Below are 18587 nucleotides of genomic sequence, written 5' to 3'. Positions count from 1 at the left end.
ACTCAAGGTTGGTTGTCATGCAGTGATTGTTGACGTCCTATCAAAAGTCAACGATCTGCTGCTTCTCGGTACATCAATAACCGTACGGGATAATGAAATAGCGCAAAGGTAAGGCGTTAAGCGTGGGCTACGATTTAACAAATGACTAAGAGGTTTTATATTTTAGTGAGGTTTAATGCACACTTGTGACGTTTAGTTTTAAAACGAGTGCTGACTGTTGGTGTGACTCTGAAGTCTCGTGCACGGATGACAGTCATCTACATTGTTATTTGTTGATTGTTAAACTGGTTTGTGGCATGTAGTTTTGACTAGCAAGTTTTGTGGGGTTTTTATTTTTTTTGCTACTTGCTAGTGATTGTGAAAAGCCAACGATTAAACTGCGAGCTGTCAAATGCTAACAGTTTCGGTTGCGAGATGACTGAATTGACATTAGTTGACATTAGTGTCTTGCCTCTTTATCAAACCAGACAATGCAGATGTTCCTGCGGATGGCTGTGTTTGCAGTTTTGCTCATAACTAATCTTGTTTCATCTTGCTTTAGCCACGATACATATACGTGTGTGTGTGTGTGTGCGCGCGCGCGCGTGCGTGCGTGTGTCGTGGCTAAATAAGCAATAATGAAAGATGAAGATGAAGATGAAACAAGATTAGTGTAGCTGCTACATATGTATGCATATGTATTAATTTTTTTCCAAAAACTAATATTATGACGTTTTGAATCTTTAAATATAAAGTAAACTGTGCAGATTATGTACATAAACCAGAGAAATATAAAAAAAGGAAAAATAACTTCTTTTTTTTAAATTCTAGATATGACACTTTAAATATAAAGTAAATAGTGCAGATTCTGTAATGTATATAAACGAGGGAAATATACAATTAAGGGAAATTAATTATAAAAACAAGAAAAAATATGAAAAAAGGAAGAAAAGAAAAAAGAAAAGAAAAAAAATATATATATTTAATCCTTAAATAGAAATCTCAAATGACCAGTGAAAAAGCATGTGAAAAAATACACAATATTCAGCGTTACCAAAATATGCACGAGTGAGATAAAAACCTGACCATTTTTAAACCAACCTCCTGTAAAAAAAAAAAAAAAAACCTAATCTAATTCATTGGTCAGATAAAATGAGAACCCTTATCAGAGCATCATCACCTCTCTTCCCCCAGCTCACCATGCAGTTCCTGGGCCGTATACTTGAAACGGTGAGCTCCGTGTCAAACCTGTTCACCAACCCGTACCGTGTGAGGGATGTGCAGCTGTCAGAATATAATGGGAAAGTGCTATTGAGACAGGAGGGGCGGCTGGTCCTGTACAGGAACCAACAGAGCCAGTCATGGGACTGCCTGCTTCTCTGCCCTGAGTCTTCCTCTGTGGCCCTCAGGTGAGACCCTTTAGTCAAGATATTCACAATATACAGTCAATAAATTGATTTCCTATAAAAGTCTTGTGGTTTCATAGTGGTCTTGCAAAAACTCCCATATTGCTTCAGACTCCCAGTCTGTCAAATTGATTTTCTTTCCCATCAGCGCATGACTGTAACCAGCAGTGGGAAGCCTTGGCCACAAAGAACCATTGTGGATCCAGGCTCTTGTTAAAGGGGTGGTTGATTATGATTTCACTTTTCTAACTTTAGTTAGTGTGTAATGTTGCTGTTTGAGCATAAACAACATCTGCAAAGTTATGACGCTCAAAGTTCAAAGCAAAGGGAGATATTTGCTTTTAAAGAAATCGCTTTTTAAGGACTGCAACAAAGGGACTACACGACATTCCTCCAGGGTTAGTGACATCACCAACCCTCAAATTTACATAAACCCCGCCCCCTGAACACGATTTATAGATTATCAAGACAGAATATGCTAATCAATTACTAGAAGATAACTACACGTAAGCTACTTAAATTCATCAACTAAACATTCAGAAATGTCCTGTTGCTTTCTACATGTTGTCACTTCTTGAGTCTCTCCATCATTGTCTGAATCCAGTTTGAACATAAAAGGCTAAAAGTTTTTGAAATTTTCAGTGCATGTCAGTGTGAGTGCAAGCTGTTGAAGCTCCGCCCCCTGTGCTAGGAGCAGCAGCTCATTTGCATTTAAAGGAACAGACACAAAACTGTGCGTTCATTGCTCACCTTCAAAAATGGACCATTTTAACATGCTATATAAAAATATCTGTGGGGTATTTTGAGCTAAAACTTCACATACACACTTATGTGACATCAAAGACTTATTTTACATCTTGTGAAAATGACATTATACCACTCCTTTAAATAACTCCACCCCCCTGAATATAGCGTTTCATTGTCATCAACCACAATTTCATTAGCCTGTCATATGTGGGTTTCAAGAACGAAAGGAATTGGGATTTTGTTGTCTTTGTGCTCAGGTTGTTCCAGGTATCTTCAGAGGCAGATGCCATGAACTGGTTTCCTCAGTACACCCTCAAACTCCGCCCGTTTTATGAGATGCTCCGCCCACCTTTGAAACCCGAGATGCTCCAGCCAATCGTGGACTGTGTGCGGAATCACCCCGACTATAGCTCGGCTCACATCGCTGTGGATATCGGACTGAGAGACTGTCTCAAGCACAATTACATTTTGAGGTGAGATATCAAGAGAAAGAATAAGTTCAAAGGTCACCTACAGTATGGCTGCATCCGAAATCGCATACTTCCCTACTATATAGTAGGCGAAAAACAGTATGTGACAAACGTATGTCCGAATAATTCATAGTACTCATAAAACAGCAGGCGAAAAGTACCCGGATGACCTACTGCTTCCGGCGAGATACTGAAGTGTGATACATACGATGGACACTTTACTATCCCATGAGGCCACGGGAGAGGATTTATGAATGACAGTGAAGCGACCAATTTTTTGCCAATTTGCCAATTTTAAATAAAAAAAAGATTTTTTTTAATTTAAATATATAAATGTATTTAAATCTAAATAATATAATTTAAATATATATATATATATATATATATATATATAAGAATATAGGCTATATTTATTTTAAAAATAGTATGCGTGAATTCTAAATAGAGTGCTTTTTTTCTCAATGAAGAAGATGAGATATGTACACAGGTCACAGGTTTTTTTATTAATAAAATGCATATAATTAAAATATATTTTATATTTAATATGTTAATATTATTTATATTTAGCATATTTATATTCACCAAATCACGAATATAAATGTCATCTGATACTGTAGGTAGTAGTGACATTTTATGTGTGCAATTTCAAAACCAGCTCACAGCACCTTTAAATAATAAGCAGTCTGATTATTTAAAACTAAAACTACTGTCATATAGCCCTTATTAATCATTTAATATGCATGAATCCTTAATAATACTTTTTTCAACTGAAAATGGGAAACCTACAAAAGTCACATTATTTTCTATAATGTATCTGAGAATTGACATCCATTTTTTTTATTAAAAATGTATTTAAAAAAATGTAAATGTATCTAAATATGAATAATATCCATTTTATATATATCTTAATTATCATGACTTTAAGTGAAAAATCAAATGAATTAATATGGACAAATGATCATAGATTTTTTACTAATCTATGTTTAATTTTTAAGCCCCTTTTTGCCTTTATTAGTTCATTTTAAATAGTCCTGTGCTTTAGTAATTTTTAAAAGCAGAAATGTTTCTCAGTTAATAGAGGTCACCAAGCTAAATTAGTGATATACAAATAATTTAAAATGGTTTCCCACCGTGTTTAGCTTTTTCTCGCCACAGGACATTCCAACTTCCCTTTCCTATTTTGTACAGTTTTCTAAAATGTCACGTGAGAAGCTACGCAATATGCAGCGTTAACACTGTATGCACAAGTGAGATAAAAACCTTAAACCAAGCTCATGTTAAAACATCTCATCACTTTTTTTTAGTCCGATAATAAACATTAAATCAAGAAGTTGCGAAATGTATATTGTTGTGGTCCCTCACAGCCAGATGAACGCCCGTGACGCTCAGGGCCAGACGCCGCTGCACCTGGCCTGCGAGAGAGGAGACGTGGGCTGCGTGCGCGAGCTCCTGGAGGAGTGTCAGGCTCGCACGGACATTAAGGACAAGAACGGGGAGACGCCCATGCACTGCGCCGCTAAACAAGACTCCGCCCTTATTATAGAGGTGAGAGGTCAACTCAGGGCTCACTTGCTGAATGACTGACTCCGATATTTAGATCTCCATGATAGTAATTTTCGTTTCCGCTAGGTGTTGTGTGCGCAGCTGTGCGCGGGTGTGAACGAGCTGAACGCCTCCGGGGAAACGCCGATGCACATCGCGTGCCGTCTCGGGAGGGTGGAGGTGGTCAAGGGTCTGCTTGGGGGCGGAGCCCGCTGTGACATCATGGGAAGTAATGGCTATCCAATCCACGCTGCCATGAAGTTTAATGAGAAGAGGTGCGGACCAGGAATCTTTATTGTTTCGTGTATAATTCACCTGAGAGTTTTAATTAATCGATCTTATTCTTCTCGTTTCCTCTTCTTTAGTTGTGCTGAAGCAATTTTATCGTCAAACCCCAATCAACTTCTAGCGGAGGATCCGATTTATGGCGGAACGCCTCTCCACTGGGTTAAGACTCCCGAGGTCAGCAACACTTACTTTGCTTTTTTAGGGTGTGTTCGCACTTGGCATGTTTGGTTCTATTAAAACTAACTCATGTGATTGCTCTATTACTGCGGTTCATTTGAATAAGTGTGAACGCTGCCATCTGAACCCTGGTGCACCAAACAAGAGGACCGAGACGCTGAAAAGATGGGTCTCGCGCCGCTTCCAAACAAACTCTGGTGCGGTTCGACTGAAATATGAACTCAACATGGACCAAAGACTTGTGAACAAACCAAAAACAGGAAGATGAGACCCTAAAAATGACAGAATGCTCAGTCATACCTGTTGTTTCTCATCATAGTCGTGATGTTGTCCATCACAGTTCAGACCAGGCATCAGAACCACGTCGTCTCGCAGCAGATCTGTGTTTGTGTGTGTGTGTGACGGAGGGGATTCCTGACGCTGTTTTGACTCCTTTACACATTTTATAAGCTCTTCACGAGTTCTCAGCTGCTCAAAATACCATCATATGTAGCTACGCACATAAAGCGAGCGCATTTAGCCCACTACACAGTTGTTTTGGATGTTCGGTAAGTTCAGACGCAAAATATACGCCATTAAAGCCATTTTTTGGTTATTATGTATCTTTAGGTTCTGTGTTTAAAATGACAGTGTGAACACGAGGACAAAATGTATCATTTTCTTTTTTGGTCCGGACCAGAAGAACCAAGAGAACAGAACTGAACTACAAGTGTGAACACACCCTTACTTGAAGAATTATCTGAATTCTAGTCTTGCGTATGACCGCAGAAGGTCTGGACACGTCACAGCTTTCATTGACCAGATACCGTCCGAGAGGACCGTTTTTGGTCTGACAGACATGTAAAGCAACCAATTGCAGTTCGTTTTGTCCCGTGTCATGTTTAAGGGCGTGAAAATAACAGACAAGCTTATGCAACAATGGCGCCGCGACCTTCACATACTTTTGAAAATCCAGTGTAAAGTTGATCCTGATAAGCGCTCATTGTCACAGTTGGAAACATGATTCTTCTTCCATGAGGGGGTTTGGCATCACGACGACTTTGTTTCCGGGTGGGCCGTTAAAGAGCAAGACACGCACGTCTCCCGGAAATCCTGTAGAATTCAACCAATCAGACGCCTTCGAAACTCCCGAAGTGTTTCCCATTTTGTGTGCCTTATGCATCAGACGTTCAGCCGACGGTCTGTGGGCTTGACATCTGAGGCCGACACTATCTGTGTTCTTCTGAGCATCCTGCGTTTTCTCTCTCTCTAGATGAGCCGCGTACTGCTGGACCGAGGATGTAACGTCAACTACCTGAGTAAGACCGGAGAGAGTCCGTTACACATCCTGACCAAGAGGGGGCGCTTTGAGGCCGCAATGACACTGCTGACACATGGAGCCGACCCCAACATTAAGGGCCAGGATGGAAACACAGCACTACACCTCGCCATGAAGGTATGAGAGAGAATTCATTAGGCCTGTCAAGAACATGTCTGGCTCATATTTCACCCCAATATGTGTAATAAATGAATTTTTTTTTTTTTACTTTAAATATTTATGCATCATAATAGTACTTGTTGTACTGCCTTTAATTTATGCAGTTTTTATTGCATAATATAAATAATATAAAATTTGCAATAATATAAAATTATTACAGTATTGATAACTAATAAAAAATATTTCTTATTAATAATAACAATAATAAATCATTTATTTATTAATATTTCTTATTAAATTATAACAATTAAAAATGAGATATAAATACAAAAATGTATAATTTAAAAAAATTGTAATTTAAATACAAAAAAAATCTAATGAGTTTGTCATAATAATGTTGTAAAATAATACAAATAGTACAAACAGTGTTATTTTAGCATTATTTATATACTATTATGGTATTTATTCATATTTTGAATTAGCTTGTATTTTTTATATTTTCAGTCTTTGTTATACTCTTTTTTTTTTTTTTTTTTTTTTTTTTTTTTTTAGTCTGCTTTTTAGCTTTCATTTTAGTTTTAACTAGTTTAGTTTAAGTTTACATTTGTCTAAAATTTCTATTTTATTTGAGCTTTTCAATTAACGAAAATTATTTATAGTTTTAGTTAACAAAATCAACACTGTGTGCAAGAATAAAGTGGGTCATTTATGTACAGATCATTACAGATTACTATATACCAAATATAATGCTGTATGAGCCATTTATGTTAAATATGGTCTGAAAAATTGTTTGGAAGGACGTCTAGATATTTGAGTCTGGAAAAGTATGGAATTTTGAAATGGAAAATGTTTAGGAACTAAACATTTAGTTTAGTTTGGTTTGTTTTTCTTTCTTTCTTATATGCTGTATCCTCTCGGCCCACAGTTGGACCACATGGATTTGATCAAAGCTCTCATGGTGTTTGGAGCAGATGTGGAGGTTCACAATGACGTGGGAGAGACACCAGGACTCATCGCCGCCCGTACCAGCAAGGGTGAGAGAGAGAGAGAGAGAGAGAGAGAGAGAGAGAGAGATGCTATCAGAGATCATGACTGTGAGATTGAAGGCTAGAAGAACAGTCTCCAGTGTGTTCAAGCTCTTTCAATTTCTAGTTGCACAGTTTTCCAGAGCCTTTTGCATGACATTTGGGGTGTTTGCATGCAAGCATAATATTGTCTAACTGTAAACTACCATACATTTTGTTGATATGCATATATATATATATACAACTGTGCAACATGTCACAATGCAAGTTTATGTAAAGTTCATTTGTTTGACGCACTAATGATTTGCTTTTGTTTTTGCCTTAAAGGTGAAGTGTTTTATTTTCTAAGCCAATCGTTTTATGTTTCTAAAGCCACAAGGACTATATTTTTTTGAGTATTCATTTATTTATTTATTTAAAATAAAAAAAGTAGGGGTGTAAAAATATATCGTGTCACAATATATCGCAATACAAAAATGCAACAATGTGTATCGTGGATAGTGACAATATATATTGTGTACAGTTCACCCAAAATGTGAAAAAAATTAAAGTTTTCAGAGTTTTAGTGTCAGTACTACATTAAACTACCATATATAATTTATAATAATGCAATGGGGGAATATTTGTGAGTCCTGATAATGCCAAATGTCACCAGTAAAAAGCCCCCTAAACAAAAGTTAATTTATGGATTTATTTAAAATATTTTTTTTCATCCTTTATTTAAATGTGTTCATCACCATAAGTCTACAGAAGCTATTCTCTGTAAAAACCGGCAGAAGCTGTCTGATGGGTCCTGATGTTTTGATTGGCTATTGTAATTCTTGTGAGATTATCTCCACAAACCATGTGACGCTTGCGTGTCATGATGGTTTTTGCATATCTGTGTGTTTAACTATAGGAATGACTCATGCTCTTGTTTTCTCATTCATGCATTCAGTCAACGTGTACTCTTTCTTTCTTTCTTTCGTGTGCATGGTGTGGGTGTGGCCGCGTGCATGTGTCTAATCCTGCGCTTGTACTAAAGGGCCCAACCGTAAGGTGCTCTTGAACATGCTGTGTAGTGTAGGGGCCGAACGGTGTCACCCCCCATCCCTCGACAGCCCTATCCCCAGCATCAACAAAGCTCCGCCTCCTGGCATAGGTAAAGCCCCGCCTCCAAACTTCAGATATCCTGGCAATCTTTCACCTCTGTCCCTCAGTCTTCTTCTGTAGTTTTTATGTTTTTACTGAAATGGAACCTGATAAGTGAACATTGTTTAGGAAGGCTACTTCCTCATATAAAGAGAAGTGAAAACTCGACTTACAATTGATTTCAATAGAGTTTGGCCATAGCATGTTGCTAAGCTAACAACGTGATAGTCTAATAAGCATAAAATTGACACACTTTTGTTCAATAAAATAATCAGTACATTATGTAAATCGAATTTTCTCTTGATTTCATCCACCATCTTGGATGCATATTTTTGCTAAGCTCATTGCAGAGCTTTGTGGGAGGGAATTTTTCCACAAAGGATAAAGGTATATTATAAGGTAGAATAAATATGCTGCATACTCTTTGAAAATATTACAATTTAAATTTAAATATTTAAATATTAATTAACATTTTTGCTTAATGTCCTCTTATTTTTAAGACATTCCCTAAAGTTGTATTTGTTCACTTCTGTGCTGCCTATATTTCTAAACCTAATAATTTTATTTGAAGCTTTCTTTTGTCATATAAACTAGAATATCTTGAATATCTAAACGCACCATTTTATTAAACCGGATTTGTCTGCATCAGCCGTCATCTTGGAAAGGTCAACATTTTGGATTGAACTCAAGCAATCACTTAACAACCGAATATAATTACACCAACATAAATGCCACAACATTGTGCAGCCTACTGTACAAATCTGAGACAAAAGAGCCTAGTCTTTTACGGTTGAGAATGCTGGCGAAGCATGATCTTGTTGCATCATCACTTTAATCTGTTTGCTGGTAGAACTTGACCTTTCCAAAGTGACGGACATGCTTGCATATCACACTTATTAACAGCGGCATTTAGGTATTGCATATCTATGATAGAGTCAACCTGCCTATAATTTGGTTCACTGCTCTCACATCTTGCTCATAATTGGTCCACAGGGTTTGATGACATCATGTATGTGGCGACAGCTGTCACGGCCATGACTCGTGGATTTGTAGATGTTGATGGGCTCAAAACAGGAAGCAAGTATGTTACATTAAATTAACATTGATAAAAAAAAACAAGCCTACAAAGAGTTAATCACTCATTTGCTTTTTCTCAAGAATGGACAGATTGTTGTGTCTTGATGGTGGAGGAATTAAAGGCCTGGTTCTGATCCAGATGTTAATCTCTCTGGAGAAAGAGGCAGGACGTCCCATCAGGGAACTCTTTGACTGGGTGTCTGGGACTAGCACCGGTGGCATACTGGCTCTAGCTATTGTACACGGTATTTGATTTAGTATATAATATTTAAGTAGATTTATAAAAATGTATTTACCTATTAGCATCTAGGAACAGAATGATCCATTTTATAATTGTAAAAATATGTTCTTGGTTACTGTAAGCGTGTACTCGCATTAGCATGATTATGTTTATTGTGTACTTGAGCAGGTAAATCAATGGAGTATCTGCGCTGTCTGTACTTCAGGATGAAGGAACAGGTGTTTAAAGGTTCTCGACCGTATGAGTCTGGCCCTCTGGAGGAATTTCTGAAGAATGAGTTTGGAGAAAATACCAAAATGACGGACGTCACACACCCCAGGTACTTATACTTAAGGTTTGGGATTTTAATTAAACCAAACAACAACTTCCCCACCAGAACACAGTAGCAACTATTCAGAAATTGTAAGTTATTGTCTAGCAAAGACCCAGAACATCCCATCTACTGCCTAGCAATGCCCTATCAACCACCCGAAGACCCGAGCAATGCCATATCAGCCACCACAACACCCGAGCAATGCCATATCAGCCACCACAACACCCGAGCAATGCCATATCAGCCACCACAACACCCAAGCTACGCCATATACACAGTGTTGGGAAGGATACTTTCAAAACGTATTTCGTTACAGAATATAGAATACATGCCCAAAAATGTGAGTAACGTATTCTGAATACTTGGATTACTTCCACATTGAATTGCATTTTATAAGTGTCGGCCATCAAATCCTGCTTAAAAAACAGGCCTATTCTTGTGGGGTGGGGGTGCGGTGATGCAGCGGTCACCGCACAACACCGCATACCACACCGTGTTGTGGTATGCCAATAAAGCACCTAAAAGCTGTCACAAAGAACCGGCAAAAGTAATAATTATGAATATGTCAAATATAGAAAGTTTTTTTTTAATTGTAATTAAAATTAAATTGTAATTTAAAATATTAATTGTAAAATTAATATTTTAATTTTAAACAAGTGTTTTCTTTGTTAGGGTCAGCTACAAAGATGAAGTTGACGATGCTGACTCGCGATCTTCGCAGTAGCCTAGTGAACGCGCCAGAGTAAAATGCACATTTCATACGGATTACATATGCAGAGAGCAGTTCTTTCGTGTTGAATTGTTCTGTTTAAAAGTAGACATGTCTGTGAGGCAAGTAGGGCCTACTACCTTTGAGACCAGCTCCAGTTCACGCGCCGGCGCCTCCGTGTCCTGATTATCTATTGTCTGCTATATTTACTTCTTACTAAATCCAGGCAATTGGTTGATGAAACATTGATTAAAATTAAGATACAATTAATACAAAACGAAATTCACTTTAAAGAAAGGCTTTGTGCTTTCTGTTTGAGGTCTCTGTGAAAGTTTTAAAGCAGCCTTTTAGTGTCGCTTTCAGATCGCTCACGTCCCCAACGGAGAACTGTCATGACCGTAACATTGTTTTTTTCCTCATAAATGCGAATACGAAAAATAAAATAAAATGAATATTTTATGTTCTGTGGAGGCCGACCCTTCTTCATCCAGTGAGTAGTATTACTTTTGGTGTGCGCAGTGTAATTCACAGAATTACAAAAAAATAAATAAATTGCCACCTAAAAGTTCAAGATTTTTTTGTGTCACGCATGTTTGTTTCCCTCATATTAAATATAAAACGCATGTAGACTGATATTTTTCTAATGTCTGGACTCCTTTATTAAGGGAGTATGGATATATAAACAGACGTTTCACTATTGGTATTAATGCATTTTCTGAGAATTTATATTTCAAGTTTTGACTGCAAATTTCACGTCCATAACGCTGGAATTGACCAATTTAAAAAAAAATTATCTTCAACTAGTTTTGTGGTGTAGGTCTACGTATTTGAAAAAAACGTACTTTAAGATGCTTCTTCAGGTTGGAGGTGGAGTCTTTGGATGCTGAAAGGAGGTTGGTTTCTGGCAAGCAGAGGTTGCACTGCATGGTTATATTTCGTTCTCCCTTGTCTTTATTTAATGTGAAATGCTGTTTGAATTTCCAAGATAGAAACGCATTCTTGCCCTGGCTCTGTTGTTCCGGCTCCATCTCTAGCTCCCGCTGCTCCTCTTTCAACTCCACTGTGACTGATCACACAAACCGCGCATTTTTTTCGTTTTCATATTGGGGCTTCTGGGAAATGCATGGATTTGCCTTAATTTATTTAGAGAGTGAATAAACTCGTGAAACAGAGAAGTATCGTCATGTAATCCATTGATTTCAACAATGTAACTGTATTCTAAATACCAACTATTTAAATTGTAACTGTAACGGAATACAGTTACTCATAATTTGTATTCTGAATACGTAACGCCGGTACATGTATTCCGTTACTCCCCAACACTGCATATACACCAACAGAACACCCAAGCAATGCCATATCAGCCACCACAACACCCAAGCAATGCCATATACACCACCAGAACACCCAAGCAATGCCATATACACCACCAGAACACCCAAGCAATGCCATATCAGCCACAAAACCCGAGCAATGCCATATCAGCCACCAAAACACCCGAGCAATGCCATATCAGCCACCACAACACCTGAGCAAGGCCACATTAGCCACCAGAACACCCAAGAAATGCCATGCCATATCAGCGACCAGAACACTTGAGCAATGCCATTTCAGCCACCAAAACACCCGAGCAATGCCATATCAGCCACCAAAACACCCGAGCAATGCCATATCAGCCACCACAACACCTGAGCAAGGCCACATTAGCCACCAGAACACCCAAGAAATGCCATGCCAATCAGCCATCAGCCACGAGAACACCCAAGCTATGCCATATCAGCCACCACAACACCCGAACAATGCCATATCATCCACCAGAACACCCATGCTATGCCATATCAGCCACCAAAACACCCAAGCAAAGCAATGCCAATCAGCCACCAGAACACCCAAGCTATGCCATATCAGCCACCACAACACCCGAGCAATGCCATATCAGCCACCACAACACCCGAGCAAGGCCATATCAGCCACCAGAACACCCGAACAAGGCCATATCAGCCACCAGAACACCCAAACAATGCCACCCTGGCAATGCCCTACTGTAGCAACCACCCCACAACTCCTTAGAAATGTCTTACTGATGACTCCCAACATCCCAACAACTGCCTAGCAACACCCTAGCAACAACCAAGTAATGCTCTAGCAACCATCCAGAACTTCTTCACAATTCCTTTGCAATGACTCTGAACACCCCGGCAACTGTGCTAGCAACACCTGAAAATTCATTTTTAACACTGGCAAACATCCAGAACTCCTAAGCAATGCATTAGCGATACCTCAGAACACCCTGCCAACTGCCTAATAACGCCTTGCAACACCCTTGAACACAAAAAGAGCTCACACATTTGTCAGAAAATGCTTGTTTTTAATCCATCTCCTGTCTGTTTCTCCCAGAGTAATGGTGACTAGCGTTCTTGCAGACAGACACCCTGGAGAACTGCATCTGTTTCGTAATTACGACCCACCGGTTCTTCAAAGAGACCCTCCGTACACATCTACTGCCACATTTCAACCCCTCACTGTGCCACAGGGTAAATCTCTTGTGTACTTTAATTTTCGGGATAGCGTTACGCTAATTATCTTTGTGCCGGTGAAAACGCTCATGTTCCCCTCGTGCTCTTTATGAGCATGTTGACGGGCTCTGGGTTTCTCAGTTATCCTCAATATCAAATGATGCGTGAAGCTTCACTGTCGCTGTTTCAGGGTGGGAGGACGAAGATCTTTTGGTTGTAGGATATACTCGACCTCCTAGAAAGCGTAGGAAGGTGACGGATGAAGGTGTGTGTGAGAAAGAGTACGCGTGGAATGGAAAGGTCACAATATGCAAGGTTTTTGGTGTTTGTGTTGCGCAATCGTACCTCACGTTGGAACTAATCGGTCATTAGTTTGTTTGTGGGAGGCTAATCATGTTTTGCATGCTTGGTTCTCTTTTACGCTCTCTCGCTCATTCACGTTCTCTTTCTCTCAGAGCAATTAGTTTGGCGTGCCGCCCGCTCCAGTGGAGCAGCTCCCACTTATTTTCGACCAATGGGGCGTTTTCTGGATGGAGGGCTGCTGGCCAACAACCCAACGCTAGATGCCATGACAGAAATACACCAATACAGCAAAGCCCTGAAGGCACAGGTTTGATACACAAATATAGACTTAATGGAATAGTTCATCCAAAAATGAAAATTATCCTATAATTTACTCACCCTCAAGCCATCCTAGGTCTATATGACTTTCTTTTTTCACCCCAACATAACATATGGCAACACAACACAACACATATGACTCCAGTGGGTTAATAAAGGCCTTCTGAAGCGAAGCGATGGGTTTTTGTCAGAAAAATATCCATATTTAAACCTTTATCAACTATAATCACTGGCGAGTCTAGTTCCGGCGGAAGAGTGACCTCTGACCCGACGCATGACGTAGGATGTAGGTTTAGCGTAAGCTTAGGTGTGAATTGACAAATGCGGAAATTCCGGTTATGAATAGAGAAGTTTCACGAGAAGGTCACCCTTCCACCAGATCTCGACTGTCATGAACGCGCGTACAGCCGTTGCGGTTACAAAACCTTTATTAACCCACTGGAGTCTTATGGATTACTTTTATGATGGATGGATGCACTTTTTGTAGCTTCAAAAACTCAACCGCTATTCAATGCCATTATAAAGCTTGGAAGAGCCAGGATATTTTTTAATAGAATTCTGATTGTGTTGGGGGGAAAAAAGAAAGTCATATACACCTAGGATGGCTTGAGGGTGAGTAAATTATGGGATAATTTTCATTTTTGTGTGAAGCAACCCTTTAAGAGTTACCTGTTCAAGACTCACTTTTAGCTAAAAATATAATCAACTGCGATATATTTCTTTGTAATACCAACAATATTTCCTACAATGGGTGCACATTTTGATAGAAAGAGCGTACCTCCTGACTAAGATCCATTGGACATTGGTGAAATGTTGTAAAAGTATTAAACAGTGTGTGTCTCTGTCAGGGCCGCGAGGAAGACGTGAGCCGGTTAGGAGTGGTCCTCTCGTTGGGTACGGGTAAACCTCCTCAGGTGGCGGTCAACTCTGTGGACGTGTTTAGGCCTTCAAACCCGCTGGAACTGGCCAAGACCTTCGTTGGCGTCAGAGAACTGGGCAAGATGCTCGTGGATTGCGTGAGTTTACACATTTAAATCTCATGACCTTCAGTGTAGACTCTTCTTGTGATGTTGGAATAATCGGTGGTGTGTTTGTGTCAGTGCACAGACTCAGATGGTTGTGCAGTGGACCGAGCTCGAGCGTGGTGTGAGATGGCCGACATAAACTATCACAGGTCAGTCGACTGACACTCGTCTCTGCGCGGCGATGTCCTTTTCCTTCTGCCTCTGCTTTCACTCTCTTCTTTTCTACAATGTTGTGTCCTATCATTTCTTTCTTTGTGTGACTCTTCTCCACTCACACCACTTCTTGAATTTCGTTTTGTTTCCTTTCTTCCATCCGTTTCTTACATGCTTGCTTTATTTTCTTCCTTTGTACCTTCATTTCACTTAATTTCTTCCCATCCTTCATGTAATTAATGTTCTTCCTTCCTTTCTTCTGTTCGATTCCTTGCTTTATTCCTTTCTTCCTACCTTTCATTTAAGTTCTACCCTCCCTCCTTCTGTTTTTTCTCCTTCTATAATATCTAAATCTTCCTTCCTTCCTTCCTTCCTTCCTTTTTATGTAATTGTATTTCCTTCCTTTCATTTCCTTCCATTTCCCCCCTTAAATACTTTTAATTGTTACTTCTTTCCTTTCTTTCATTTCATTTTTCATTTACTCTAATTTTATTTCCTTCTTTAATTTCTCTTTATTTATCATTTAATTTCCTTCTAATACCTTTTTATTTCCTTCCTCCGTCTGTTTTCTTTCATCTCTCCTCCATTCCTTCCTTCTCATTTAATTTAATTCCTTTCCACCTTTAATTTACCTAAATTTTCCCCTTCTTTTATCATTTAATTTCCTTCTTAATCACTTTTTAATCCTTCCTTCCTTCCTTCCTTCCTTCCTTCCTTCCATTTTTTCCCTTCAAATCATTTAATTGTTCTCTCCTTCCTTCCTTCCCTCCTTGAATTTATTATTATTTTTTCATTTATTTCTCTTCTTTAATAATTAAATTTCCTTCTAATACCTTATTTCCTTCCTTCCTTCCTTCCTTCCTTCCTTCCTTCCTTCCTTCCTTCCTTCCTTCCTTCCTTCCTTCTCATTTAATTTGCTTCCTTTCCACCTTTAATTTACCTAAATTTTCCCATCTTTTATCATTTAATTTCCTTCTAAATATCTTTTTAATTTTTCCTTCCTTCCTTCCTTCCTTCCTTCCTTCCTTCCTTCCTTCCTTCCTTCCTTCCTTCCTTCCTTCCTTCCTTCCTTCCTTCCATTTTTCCCTTCAAATCATTTAATTGTTCTTTCTTTCCTTTTTTCCTTTTCCCTCATTTTATTTCCTTCTTTTCTTTTCCTTCCTTCCTTCCCTCCTTGAATTTATCTTAATTTTTTCATTTATCTTCTTTAATAATTAAATTTCCTTCTAATGCCTTATTTCCTTCCTTCTTTCCTTCCTTTCTTCCTTTTCATTGAATTTAATTCCTTTCCTCCTTTAATTTACCTAAATCTTCCCATCTTTTATCATTTAATTTCCTTCTAAATATCTTTTTAATTTTTCCTTCCTTCCTTCCGTCCTTCCTTCCTTCCTTCCTTCCTTCAATCCAATTTTCCATTCTATGATTTTATTTCCTTCCTTTTATTTTATTTTTCCCTTCAAATAATTTAATTGTCCCTTCTATCCTTTTTTCATTTAATTTTTCCATTTTCTCTAATTGTATTTTCTTCTTTCCTTTTCCTTCCTTCCCTACTTGAATTTCTCTTCATTTTCTTTCTTTCTTTCTTTCTTTCTTTCTTTCTTTCTTTCTTTCTTTCTTTCTTTCATTTTATTAATTTACCCATTTTTAATTTCACTTCATTTCTTGCTTCCTATCTTGTGTTCCCTCCTATCCCTACCTTTTCCTTCCTTCCTTCCTTCCTTCCTTCCTTCCTTCCTTCCTTCCTGTATGTTCTTTCTGTCCTATATGCATTTAATTTCTGTCATCAATTTCTTGTTCCCTGTCATCATTTTGTTTCCTTTCATTTGTACCTTTTCATTCAATTTCTTTGACTAACTTCATTGGCTAACTTCCGTCTTCCCTCCCCCTCGTGTGTGTCTCAGGTTGAGTCCTCAGCTGTCTCAGGAGGTGATGCTGGACGAGGTCAGTGACGCTGTGTTGGTCGACATGCTGTGGGAGACTCAGATGTACCTGTATGAGCACAGAGATGTCATACGCACCCTCTGCCAGCAGCTCCTGCAGCTCTGACAGCAGCACACACACACACAACTCATTCATCCTATACAGAGAAGGATTCTGTTTACAGTAGCGTGCGTGTGTATGTTGTTGTGACATGTTCAATTAACTTAAAGGAAGAATATTTATAAAAATATATAATTATAACATACTTTCCCCATATGTTTTGTATGTGTTGTAAATACCAAATTGGACCAAGGTTAATATAACAACATACATGAAGGTTACCACTTCAATCCAATATTTGAACTATGGAGATATTTTTATATTGCATTATATTTTATGAATGCTAAATAATACGTCTGACATTTGCATTGATCAAAATGACCTATACAGGAAGTGAGTAGTTGATTCTTTTGAAGCTATGATTCTATACATCCTTTGTGTGCATTTTTATCATGTAATTTAGTGAAACTGAACAATTTTCTTTTTTCTTTTTTTTGTGAAATTTTTTGCACTTGCGATGTGACCGAAAGTGAAGGGTCAAAGGGTCATTTCCTTGCATTTACCATTTATTATGCATTTATACATTTATTTGGAACTGATCTTCATGTGTGTTTTCTGTCTTGTCATTTGCAGTTTTAAGGAAAAGCCTTTTTTTGCAATATGTCATGTGTAGCATTGCATACTTGAACATTATAAAGCTGCAACTGGTAATATCTCAGTCTGTGAAGTATCAGTATATTCTACAGTATCTTTGATCATAATTTCTATGTTTACTAACAACAAGTATGTATCAAGAATAACTTCAATACCTCCTGCATTAGCCTTGTTGTGTTTTTGTTTGGTTTATTGATAACTTGTATTTACAATGCGTTTGTCTTATCATGATGTGGTCATAGCTTAAACTTGACACTGGACCTTCAGATCTGTTGTTCAGAGACCAAAGTAAGCAATAATTCACTTTATAGTTATAACCTGCTGCTGTGGCACTGATTTGAAACCCTTAACTGACGTGATCTAAACCTTGAAATAAAAAAGCACAGATAATTATTTAAACTGGGATTTGTTGTGGTGTGTGATTTGTGAAATAACCTTTAGTATAAAATGTGATTTGACTAATATTATAGCAAATGAAAGCACTAATGTAACCTAATTTAAAAGTAATAAGCCTATAGTGTTATAAACAGGCTTTACATGATCATGAAATCAGCTAAAAATTACTGTTAATTTAATGTATTATTATTTGATGTACTATTATTATTATTAAAACTATCCTATAAACTGTATTTTTTATTATTATTTAAAATGATTCTTATATATCCCATAAAAAAAAAATTTAAAAAAAGTTGTGGAATAGCATGTACTTTTATTCAATATGAGCCTGTAAAAGCTTTTAGTCACAGGAAAATCAGCAGCAATTATTGAGTATATTTTGAGTAGCTGTTTTACATGCTTCTGGCTGTAGTTGAGTGTCTCTTTAGGGCACTTCAAGCAGATGAAGTGTCACTTCTACAGCTGTTCTCTCAGTTAAAGTGTGTATCTCCTGCCCGCCCATCTCCATGTTCTGTCATGGGACAGGTAAATAATTCAAAACTTCAAGCCGTATCAGATGTGGACTCCTCTCTCTCTCTTACTCGCCCTCTCTCTCCCTATAATAGGCATAAACAAGGACCTGAAAAAGCCATTACAGACAAGGAGAGTGTCATCGCACAAAGAATAACTACAGCGTGAAAACTTTCACCGCCACAGGTGCGTAAAGCCGTCTCAAGTGTT

At 38.2% G+C, this 18587-nt stretch overlaps 1 protein-coding gene across 1 annotated transcript; it reads left to right on the top strand.

The window, feature by feature from the left end:
• pla2g6 (phospholipase A2, group VI (cytosolic, calcium-independent)) lies at positions 1–17874 on the top strand. The gene is made up of 17 exons (XM_084116742.1): positions 1–108; positions 1174–1388; positions 2390–2605; positions 3967–4147; positions 4232–4419; positions 4510–4606; positions 5862–6044; positions 6952–7060; positions 8076–8192; positions 9176–9263; positions 9341–9504; positions 9669–9819; positions 12920–13056; positions 13494–13648; positions 14508–14675; positions 14760–14833; positions 16739–17874. The coding sequence occupies exons 2-17, from the start codon at positions 1180–1182 to the stop codon at positions 16881–16883; spliced, it is 2382 nt and encodes a 793-aa protein (XP_083972868.1). The 5' UTR covers positions 1–108; positions 1174–1179; the 3' UTR covers positions 16884–17874.
• The last annotated feature ends 713 nt before the right edge of the window (positions 17875–18587 follow it).

Source organism: Abramis brama (assembly GCF_963993115.1).
Source record: "Abramis brama genome assembly, chromosome: 6".
NCBI lineage: Eukaryota > Metazoa > Chordata > Actinopteri > Cypriniformes > Leuciscidae > Abramis > Abramis brama.
Note: the sequence above shows the minus strand (reverse complement) of the source record. Positions and strands in the feature narration are given on the sequence as shown.

Coding starts and splice junctions, on each gene's coding strand:
- pla2g6 (XM_084116742.1), top strand. CDS start 1,180: ATGCAGTTCCTGGGCCGTATACTTGAAACGGTGAGCTCCGTGTCAAAC. Junction 9,505..9,668: donor GGCTCTAGCTATTGTACACG/GTATTTGATTTA, acceptor GTACTTGAGCAG/GTAAATCAATGGAGTATCTG. Junction 9,820..12,919: donor ACGGACGTCACACACCCCAG/GTACTTATACTT, acceptor TGTTTCTCCCAG/AGTAATGGTGACTAGCGTTC.